At 44.5% G+C, this 11,120-nt stretch overlaps 2 protein-coding genes across 2 annotated transcripts; both read right to left on the bottom strand.

Annotated features, from left to right (window-relative positions):
* Positions 1-669: 669 nt before the first annotated feature.
* On the bottom strand, positions 670-6,840 carry BLOC1S6 (biogenesis of lysosomal organelles complex 1 subunit 6). Its single transcript, XM_038147054.1, has 5 exons — positions 6,545-6,840; positions 5,685-5,829; positions 4,523-4,610; positions 3,822-3,908; positions 670-3,066 (listed from the first exon to the last, which is right to left on the bottom strand). Exons 1-5 carry the CDS (start codon positions 6,609-6,611, stop codon positions 2,947-2,949), a joined length of 507 nt encoding a protein of 168 aa, XP_038002982.1. The 5' UTR covers positions 6,612-6,840; the 3' UTR covers positions 670-2,946.
* LOC119705155 (skin secretory protein xP2-like) lies at positions 6,727-10,780 on the bottom strand. The gene is made up of 2 exons (XM_038147244.1): positions 10,678-10,780; positions 6,727-7,652 (listed from the first exon to the last, which is right to left on the bottom strand). The coding sequence occupies exons 1-2, from the start codon at positions 10,778-10,780 to the stop codon at positions 6,727-6,729; spliced, it is 1,029 nt and encodes a 342-aa protein (XP_038003172.1).
* Between the last annotated feature and the right edge of the window lie 340 nt (positions 10,781-11,120).

Below are 11,120 nucleotides of genomic sequence, written 5' to 3'. Positions count from 1 at the left end.
AGTTTCTCAACTTCCTGTTTCCAGCTGCGTTTGTATAATCAGAATGCAGCCTTTTTCCACATTTTTTGTTCTAAGAGGTTGATCCTCATCTCTGTTCATGAGAAAATTGTTGGGCTGGGTATTTTTAGGACTGCCTTTAAACATTGCAGTATTTTCTTTAAGCTCCCATGCATATTTCTCCACAGACTGCTTACAGAGACATCCTGCAGTTTTAATTAAAAAAAATTACTCAAATGAATTCCATCATTCAGAAACTCACAAACCAAACAGGAAGAAACTCACCTGTAGCACAGGGGCCTCCAGCAGCCGTAGGGAGCACTGCCTTCACCTTTCCAAAGTCCAGGCAGGATGAGAGGGTGGGAGCTGCTGTGTGAGGGCTGGGCACACACTGCCTAACCCTAACCACGTACTACCACATTTATCTATTCCATGAGTAACTTTTTACAAAATCAAGCACGACTAAGTGTACACAGCAACAGAACTGCTCACTCAAGCTCTGCATGATGATGCAAGCACATATTTTTAGATGTCAGTATTGTTAATTTCATCCAATGCAGCATTTACTTTTATGCATTAAGACTTACAAGAGTATTTGGTAGAACATCCTATGGAGATAATGAATTATAGTTTTCACTGAAGTAATTTAAGAACACATTAAGAGAAGTAATGTAAATGGAACAAACTTAATCCTATAAATTTTTATTAATTTCCCCCCTTTATTACAGAAAGGTCATTTAATAAAATAAAGTCCTTATTAATAGAAAACCCAGATTTTACCATGCTTTTATGGGAAAAATTAATCAATTACATTTTGATGCATGTGCATGTGATTCCTCAAGTAAGTACTGTCAGCTTTTACTGCTTTGACTGGAAATTATTCCAAATGCTGAAATGTACCAAATTTCAAAAGTATCAATTTCTATGAATTTCTTAGTTTAATTAAAGTAACCACAATTTTTTTTTGAAACAAAACAAAACAAAATCCCACAAAACCACAGTTCTTTGGAAAAAACCACACAGCTCTTGACAGAGAGAGAGAATGACTTGACACAGTAAACTGGATTCTATGAGGCCATACAAATCAAGAAATATCAAAGGAATTCAATCCTGATTTGGATACTGAGGCATCCAGTTTCATGTTATAGTTTAATGAGAACGATTTTAATTCCCAGAATCTGACTGTGAAAGTACATTACAAAATAAAATACTTAGACAACATTTAGTTATGTACATTCTGCTCCAAAAAAATGGACTGTGGAAATTCTTTACATTTCTCTTAGAAATACATACAAACCACAGCAGAGGCCAACAATCCACTGGCAATTAACAGCCATGAGTCAACTTCGGGGAAAAATACCTAGGGAAAGTTTTAATCTAATACTGCTTCACTAAAAGCATTTCAATGTCTCTTCAGACTGCTTTAAGTAGTTTGTTCTCCTTGCCCCAAAACATTATCCCAGTTTACCTTGCATGACTCCTGGGTACTTGTTAGAGTAAGTCTTTCACAGAAGAAGATAACAAATATTAACAACAGGAAATTAGGAGTTCAGAAAATTACAGTACAGAAAGTCCAGGCAGGCGCACACTGTGTGAGTCATCTAAAACAGAAGGAAAAGTAAAATTGACTCCGCCCCTGTGATACATTCCTACACATATTTTATGGAAAACTCTACATAGCTTACCCTTTATCTTACTTCAAAACACATCATTTACATTATTACTTAAAAAGAAACACAGATATACTTGAAAAGAAACACAGTTATAAAATAACTAGTTTGTTAGACTGTAGGAACAAATAATTTAAAGCTCTTTCACTAGTCTAGACAATTTGTACATTCATTTGAATGAGAGTTCACACCAAGTGCTGCAAGATAGGAATTACATTCAGAGAAATGGGTATCAACCTCCATTCCAAATTTCTCATCAATAGACACTAATATAATCATCAGTCTGGGTGAGGACTCTATTAAACAAAAACCTCTTGGATAGCCCCAAAGTGCAAATGATTCATTTGTTAAGGAAAAAAACCTAAATGCAGTAGTTTCCTACAGGTGGCTGAATTTCACATGAAGTGGAGAATTTTAGGTTTGGTTATGTTTTATTTTGTCACACAAGATAAAGAAATAACAACTTCTAATCCCACAAGAATATGCTTAGACCACACAAGTCTTCCTAATAAACCATTACAGAAGCAAGAGTTTCCTGGTTTGACTTAAACGTTTGTGGAAGCACAAATTCATTAATCTTTGCATTGTGCACACATAAATTTTGACAATCTTTAGTGTTCTGCTTCTCCCCTGCCAATCATTTCAGCTGGGAACTTATTCAGAAGTTACTTTAAAGCTGTTCCTAAGTTACTTGATGACAAAAAAAAAAAAAATTAAAAAAACATTGCTGCAATAAACTTTAAAGCAAACACACTGCTATTCAGTTCTTTAGAGATGGATCAAACTAAGGCTGCACAAGAAATCAGTATTTAAGATCAAAGACAGATCCCAACTGCATGAAACAAAGCAGTTTCAGTGAAAATGCAGCCACTGAAGTCTGGTGATGAGAACTGAACTTTAAGAAGTTCTCTGCATTCTGTCTGAAAAATGTGTGCCAGTCATCAAATCTCTCAGAATTCTAAACACCAAAAGAAGAGAAGAATACAAAAATGGATAGGTACTTAAAACTACGATGTCTAGTTCTCCTATATACATATATATATAAAAATTAACTTACATTATAATATCAAACTGCATAGCATTACAAAAGAAGGCAACTTGAATGGCTGAAATTAAAAAATGTGAATGTTACCAACTCTATTATTACCATTCTGGAATTTATAATACCATAGAGTAGACCGTTGCTAGCAACAGCTATAGCCCAATTTAAGCAAAGTCTGCCTTAATTCCAGTGAATGTAGAAATCATTAATTCAGACAAGTTGCTGCATGCTCTGTTTTCAGGTCCTCTTTGCAGGTTTTGCTGTTAACTGTTTTTCTCTTTCAAGTTCCTTCTCACGTTGCTGCTCTCGTTCCAATTCTTCCTTCTGCCTCTTTTGTTGCAGCTTAAGTGCTCTTTTCTAAACAGAAAAGACAAGAAAATAACTGTAAGTTTTATAGATATATTTGAGTTGAAGCAACAAACAAAATCCCTCCCATTCTGCCTCTCTCCAACACATCCTCCTTGTGACTGAATGCAGCATAAACTGTTCCTTTTTGCTTCATCCCTGCCACTTCCAGCTTACTGTTCAGAAATGGGAAGTTTGTGATCTACCCTGGGAAAACACAAACTGGAGCCCCTTCAGTCTCACTAAAAGTCATCCTTTGGGTATCCCTGACAAGGTTCTTACCATTCAATTTACTGCCTCCAAGAAAAAATTCTCTTGTTGAGCACACTGACCAATCTTGCCAGAATGTAACCAGGTTGTCTATATAGCATGAAACCAGTGAACTTATGCCACTGTTCATGGTACATTAAACAGAAGGAGAAATTCTTACATTTGTGACAGTCTCGTTTCCATTGAAATGCAACTGAAACAACAAAGAGAACTGCCTGGAATGGAGTGGACTAAGCAACAAAACAAGCATGATTCTTACACACCCAAACATGAAGATTACACTGAAAGAGTAGTTCAGATGTGTAAGATGCTTGAGCACCATTAGGAGCAAGTGAAAGGTTAAAAACATACATGGCTTGGAGCTGCTGAAAACATCATTTTAAGATAAAATTCTATTTTAATCAGAATTTTCAGCATGCATCCAAAATAAAAGTTGGAAGTCAATGATACATAAGTAAATATCTGTATTGGAAAGTAAAAATATTTATCCCACTTACTTTTAACTTTGATGTCTTCTCATGCAGCATCATCATTTCATTTCTTATATTCACTAACTTGTTGTGATAGTGTTTAGCTTCTGAAAACTTAAAAACCATAACTGTTAAAGCATTGACTGTAAAGTTAGAATAGTCGTTTTATAAAGCTACACAGTAAAATAGCAATCAAACACAGTGATTACCAGAACAGTTTGATAATGGAACAAACATATTCAGGTATATATATAAAATGTACATATCACATATATTAATATAGAAAACTACTACATCTCAACAGTTACACACAGTAATCTACTGAGTTAAGATTCATGAAACAGAATAAAAATATTACAACTTTATGCACCATACAGGAGTGTTTAATGAACCATTCCTGATAGTGTGGGGAGGTGCACAGAGCCCATGGTGGAGTCTCAATCCTACTGAAAAAATGTGTACACTTGCTTTGGCTGCTGGCTCTGAACAGCCAGTCCCACCAATGCTGCCTGACTGTGCCTGCACTCTATTCCCACTGCCCTTCCTATTAAGGCAAACATGCTGGTTCCCACCTCACCCAGCAGTTTGTCCCTAATACCTGAACTAGTTTGTCCCTAATACCTGAACTGTAGGTCATTAAGAAAAAGGAAAAGATACAAGCTGCTAGGAATGCTTCAGCAAGAAAATCTATGCTAATCTAGAATTTAAAAGGCATTACTGATACTTACCAAAGCATTGATATCAACAATGGAGTTACACTCTTTGAATTTTGAAATTTCTTGCTCTAATGTTTCTAGCAGTACCACTTGGTTCTGTCTAAAACAAAAAAAGATGCATAAATCCATAAATCAGGCACCACATATGCTTTTCAACCAGCCCTTTAAATAGACTTTTAATCAAAACAGTATCAATACACACTTCTCAGTATCAGATTCCTCTTATGCATTGCTAGGTGATTTCAATAAAAACATGAGTAAATTACTTTAGAAAAGTCCAAGCTGCTATTTGTTGCACAAGTTCAGCTGGTATCATACAGCACATGGATATCCAGGATAAATATCCCAAAAACCCTGAAGAGGCACTCTCCAGGTTGCAGTAGTTGACTGACAGGAAGAACAATTAGCTCTTGACTTTCCACTTGGGTGCCTCTGCGTCACGATGCAGGACTAAGTTATTTCTGTACAGGACTCGTGTGGACTCCTGGTGATTATTAAGGATCTCCATCCCACACAAATCAGCTCAAGTCTTTCCAGACAAAGGCTGTCCTTGGCAGGAGCATAACCACATCATGCATAGTGAAACCCAAACTAAGGTACCCTGCAAAACCTGCGATGGATCTGTGTAAAGCTCTTTCCAGTATCTCTGTATCCATGGCAGACCTGATCTGCATTTGAAATCAACTATTCTTGGTTATTAGTGAGGCATCGGTGTACAAAGAACTCTTATCTAACTCCTTACTTCTATTTTTCAAGTGGTTTTGCAATTTGGTTTAGAAACTGAACAACAAACAATATATCTCACTACAAGCTGCTCTGAATACAAACTGCATGTTTCCAAGCAAAATAAATCCAGCTTTTAGCACACTTTTCCACTACAGAAGTGAATAAGCATTTAAGAAATCTAGCATTTAAGAAATTCTGCTCTGCCTGGCTTAGGGGATTTTGGTCTTCTAGTGTTACACATTCTTCAGCCATAGTGCTCACAGGCTGCACTGCAGCTTATACACCCCCTGGCACTCCCATAGATCACTGGATTATTCAGGCTGCTCAGGTCAGGATACAGAAATGCTGATAAACTATATTCCAGTTAAAGGGAGCTGGCACATTGTATTGAAAAGAGCAGCAATCCCAGTATGCATGTGTATGAAGTTGGTTTCAAAAATCTGCTTACGTAAGTTCCTGCAGCGCTGATTTTGATCGCCGAAGGTCAGGCAGATAGTGGGAAATCAATCCTTCAGTCAGCTGCTCCACAGCTTTCTCATCTATTAAAGGCAGATCTTCTACAACTCCTTCATCTGGAGACGCATCACTAGGACCTACACCAAAGAACAGCAAGGCTGTTCAGGTCAGCACACACTTCAAGTTTCACCTAGAGGAACTATATTTTCCTTTTCAAAAAATGAAATGCATGAAAACACATTAAAATTCTCTGCACTTTTTCAACTAAACTGGACTTCTGTCTTCCTCTTCTTTTTTATTCATCCCTTAGTCCTGTATCACAAGCTTCCTGGTAAACCCTTTTATGTGAACAGCAGGAGAATAGAAAGAGAGAAATATAACTTCCATATATATCTTAAAAAAACCAAAAATTTAAAAAAAATTAGTACTCCAGTCTACTGAAGAAAAAAATGGACAACATCAGAGTTCTGATTATGTATCAAGAGTACCTAAACATTAACAGCCCCCAACCTTTGCTTTCAAAGTCTGAGAACAAGCTAGGCTATGAAAGGTCTTCGCCTGTCACTCAAAACTCCAAGAGTTCATGCTGAACTCCAAGAACTGAATTTCACAGCCTGTAAGTTTCGTATGGGAACGCTACGATTATTTTTTGTCTGCTCGTGGAAGACAAAAGCCTTTATTCTACAGGTTCCCGCACGGCAGAGAACGATGCGGGAGGCAACCCCTGGTCTCCGAGGGAGCCCGCCCGGAACACCGCTGTGGCGAAGCCTCCCGGCGGCCCGGCGGCGGCTCCAGCCTTTCCTCGGCTCTCCCCGCACTCGCGTCCCGCCCGGCCCGGCTCCCCTCACGTACCCAGCGAGCGACCGGGGTCACCCGCGGCCGCCGCCTCCTTCCCCTCCGGCCGCTCCGCGCCGCTCATCGCTGCCGCTCCCGGCGCCCTCCGGCAGGGCAGAGCAGGGCAGAGCAGGGCACGGCAGGGCAGAGCAGGGCACGGCAGGGCCGCCCGAGCCCGCGGCAGGCGGGTCCGGCTGCCCTCACCGAGCGGGCCGGCCCGGCGCCCCCCGGCCCGCGCCCCGCCGCCGCCGCACCATAGAGCCGCCGCCGCGCGCCGGGCCTGGGCCGCGCGCCGGGCACGGAAGTGACGCGCGAGTCACGACGGCGACGTTGAGTGACGAGCCTGGCAGCGGGGCCGCGCCTGACACCGGGGCCGAGCCTGGCAGCGGGGCCGCGCCTGGCAGCGGGGCCGAGCCTGACACCGGGGCCGCGCCTGGCAGCGGGGCCGAACCTGGCAGCGGGGCCGAGCCTGGCAGCGGGGCCGCGCCTGACACCGGGGCCGCGCCTGACACCGGGGCCGCGCCTGGCAGCGGGGCCGAGCCTGGCAGCGGGGCCGCGCCTGACACCGGGGCCGAGCCTGGCAGCGGGGCCGCGCCTGGCAGCGGGGCCGAGCCTGACACCGGGGCCGCGCCTGGCAGCGGGGCCGAACCTGGCAGCGGGGCCGAGCCTGGCAGCGGGGCCGCGCCTGACACCGGGGCCGCGCCTGACACCGGGGCCGCGCCTGGCAGCGGGGCCGAGCCTAACAGCGGGGCCGAGCCTGGCAGCGGGGCCGCGCCTGACACCGGGGCCGAGCCTGACAGCGGGGCCGCGCCTGGCAGCGGGGCCGAGCCTGACAGCGGGGCCGCGCCTGGCAGCGGGGCCTCGGCTGCCCGCTGGGGCATTGCCAGTGGCGGTGGCGGGCGCTCCTTCCAGCCGCTCCCCGGGGGTGCCTGCCTCGCCCGGAGCGGTCGGAAGCCGCCTGGCCACGGGAGCAGCCGCTGGGGCCGGGGCCGAGCCCCGTCGTGCGCGGTTCCAGCCCCGCTGTCTGCAGGGCCCTGCCCAAGCGGGGTGCGGTGGCACCGGCCCAGCCGATACCGGGGGACAGCGGCTGCCAGGCGGGAGCAGCGCAGCGCAGCCCAGGGCTCTGCTGCCGCGCAGAAAACAGCCCAAGTCACCGCAGGTGCCCTTTCTTAGGGACATCCTTGCTCTGGTATTTTATAGATTTGTATTCTCCAGAAACCGTGCAGACTTTACACTTCTTATAGCTTTTGTTTCTTGGGAAATGAATAACTAGCTTTTGTGTATGCGTCTGTCTGTGCGTCTTCCCCAACAGTATGCAAGAGCAGTAGTAACTTCACACAGATTCTTACAATGCTCCGAGTTGGAAGGGGCCCAGAGGGATCGAGTTCAGCTCTTAAGTGAGTGGCCCATACGGGGATCAAACTGCCCCCTTGGTATTATCAGCATCCTGCCCTAACCAGCTTGCAAGCATATATATTCTTTAATGAAAATCATTTTTGTATGGTAGGATTTATATTTTTTTCCTCTTTTGCCTACAAATGTCTTTTCAGGAAATGCAGGTGCAACTATGGAAAAACTAATGAAGGTCCACTCAGAAAGTTTTTTTCAATGCAGTATTTTAATATATCCCCAAACCTTAAAGATTAAATTCAATTCAGGCAGTCTCCCTAATGCTTTTCAGAAACAGATTGAGGCAAAAAAGGGGCTTTTGAGGTGATCTGTCAACCTTAAAACTAACATTTCTAACAGCAAGATTGTTGCAAATTCATTTGCATTTTTCTTCGTATGCATATTCTAATTAACTTTTGTTCACAATTATGTCACTATCATCAGATTAAAGACTTACCCATTTTTCTGCTTTTTTAAAGGAGCAACAAGAGGAAATTGTTAATTGACTCGAACAGACTCAAATTCTTAATTCCACCTGGTTAGCAATTTTACTTAAAAGTTTTTTTGTAGGGGGAAAACCCACAACTTTTGTTCAAAGTTTCACTGGGAAAGACTTTGCAGTTTCCAGATGGAATTTCTAGTAAGAACAAGTGAGATAATGACTCTGAAATAGTCTCACTTGAGATGTGGGAGTTTCAGATTTGTGCTCCTGCTTTGCCTGTTCCAGGCCTTCCCACGTCTTGCAGAAATAGACTAAGGATTGGAATAGAAAACTGCTATCTGGTTTTCTAGACAAATTAAAATTTAACTGTTTGTCAACCCAAATGTTCCAAAAAAGAGAATGATAGAAAACTTTTCTTGTTCCTTTTCTTCTGCAAAATGTCCTCTGTTTCACAGTAACTATTTCCCAAGTGCCTACGTTTTTAACACTGTTAACACCACATAATCGTGCTTCATTGTCATTTTATGTTGTAGCAACTGTGTTCAGAAGCCTTTAATGGACATTGTCACATAGGCATTTTGGATTTTATTGTTTGCAACTGATTTAAGCAGTTACATCTATTGTAACCGTGCCCCACCCTAGAAATGTGAGTGAAAATGGAGTTAGGTTACCTTGAATTGTGTAGCAAATAGGATGTTTTGAACCATCAGCTTTGGATGTGCCACATGACTTTAGGGATGACAACATAAAAAGGAAATACCTCACATTAATAGGTAACCTCTTAGAGACTCTCTGTCCTCATTACGTAAATGAGACTATAGAAAGGGTAGAGCCTTGACTGCTGCAATGAAGAAACTGAGTGTAGCTGGTACAAACAGTTCTGTTCAGGGAACAGAGGCTCATCTTTCCAATGCATGAGCTGGTTCTTGACTTGACAACACGTCTGGTCTTAGTTATTCAGTAAAAGGTGAGCTGGCAAACCTTGGTGCCCTGGTTTGGTGTGTTAGTCCCCCCCAGCTAAATACCCTTCCTCAGTGCTGGAAGCTTCTGTTCCTGTAGGAGTGGCAAAGCTCCAGTGTACAGCCCAGCATTTTAAGACAGTTTTAAATGCAGTTCTTTTGGTGGCTCCTGGAATCTGGCTGCTCATGTCTGTGTGTCCGTCACTCACTTTGTGCTGGTACAAGTGGTGAAACTCTTGAAGCACAGAGCGAGTTAAATCAGGCAGAGAGAACAGAAACATCAAAAATGGGTGAACTGGAACACAGCTGGGAGCACTTTCCTGGGCAGCAAGGCTGGCTTAACTGGTTCCCGTCCTTGGCTGCTCATTCTGACTCCCACACTGTTCGCTGCCCCCTCGTTGTCATATGGATGTCTGTGCAAGTTGAGATCATGCAAGCAGTCTCAGTTACACATACAAATATATCCAAAACCCTCCCAATATGCCTTGTTTAATTCTGACCCATTTCAGGGACACGGTTCATTGTCTGGCCCCTGAACAATAGTGCTGGTAACAATGCTGGGGGAATCATGAGGTGGGTAAAAGGGCAGGAGATGGCACCACTTTGGCCACTTGAAGAAAAATAACCTGAGATTTATGTTTAGGAAAAGAGCCACATTGTAAAGTGGCAAGGGAGCTCAGATAAAGCATCATACTGTCTATTTTTGGACATCATTAGGAGAACAGCAATAAGCAACCTCCACCCAAGGCCAGTTTACCACAGAGGACTCCCTTCCTTCCCACGGGGCCAGTTCCAAGAAGGGGCTCACTCCCCGTCCTGCAGCACTGCCCTGATGCCTCCCAGAATCTGCTATCAGCCTTTGACCAGAAAAGGAGTGCCCTTCTCCAAAATCCTGCACTTCTATACAACTCTAAAGTCTTCCCTTGGTAGCTTCCTTCAACCCAGTAACAAAGCAAAATATATACCTTCTCTTTGACAGGCATGATTTCCCAGAAATGTTTATGGCTTAGCAAACTGACTGAATACAGTAATAGAATTTGGCCATAGGTACAAACTGATGCAGAACACGTGTAGGCTGAAACTCAGAAGAAAATTTAAAGTACTCAGACCGTGAGGAGCAGGAATAACCTCTGAGAAAAATTAATAAAGGCAAGAATCTAATTACTCTTGTGTTAGAGCACAGCTATGAAAGGAATTATACAACAGCAGGGTCCTTGAGGTTTGTTTCTCCTTCCATCCTTTAAGGAACGTTCAGAAAGGCATATGAAACTTCCTACAACTCTACCTTAACAGAGTTACTGAAACAATGTAAAGAGCCGTGCCGTGACAGAAGAGAAAGAGAAAAGCAATACAATGCAAACTTCTGCCGTTCAAAATCTGAAGCCGCAGCACGGAACTGTGCAGTTCAGGCTTCCAGCGTGCTGAACACAGCTTCCTGTCTGTCACGGACCACCATACCTGCATTGTATGGCTTTGGCACTTCTTAGCCTCTACCTCGCATGGCATTTACCCGCCGAACACAAAGGCACGGAGGGATGGGAACAGCCCCTCAGGCCGCCCCGAGGGACACGCGGATGCCGCCGCCGCCCCCCTGTGCCCCCGAGCCCCGCAGCGCGGTCCCCCGACTCCGCGGGCAGCGCGGGCGCGGCGAGGCGGCGGCAGCGGGACTCGAACCCGTGGCCGTCCCGCGCGGGCGGCGCAGGCGCGGTGCCGGCGGAGTCCGCGGGCGCGCAGGGGACGCGACTCGCACCAACTGCTGCGGCCGCCGCGCGCGGGGCGGCCCCGGGAGCGCGCAGGGAGCGCC

This window comes from Motacilla alba, chromosome 10 (genome assembly GCF_015832195.1).
Source record: "Motacilla alba alba isolate MOTALB_02 chromosome 10, Motacilla_alba_V1.0_pri, whole genome shotgun sequence".
NCBI lineage: Eukaryota > Metazoa > Chordata > Aves > Passeriformes > Motacillidae > Motacilla > Motacilla alba.
The sequence above is the reverse complement of the archived record's forward strand: the minus strand, read 5'-3'. Positions and strand labels throughout refer to the sequence as shown.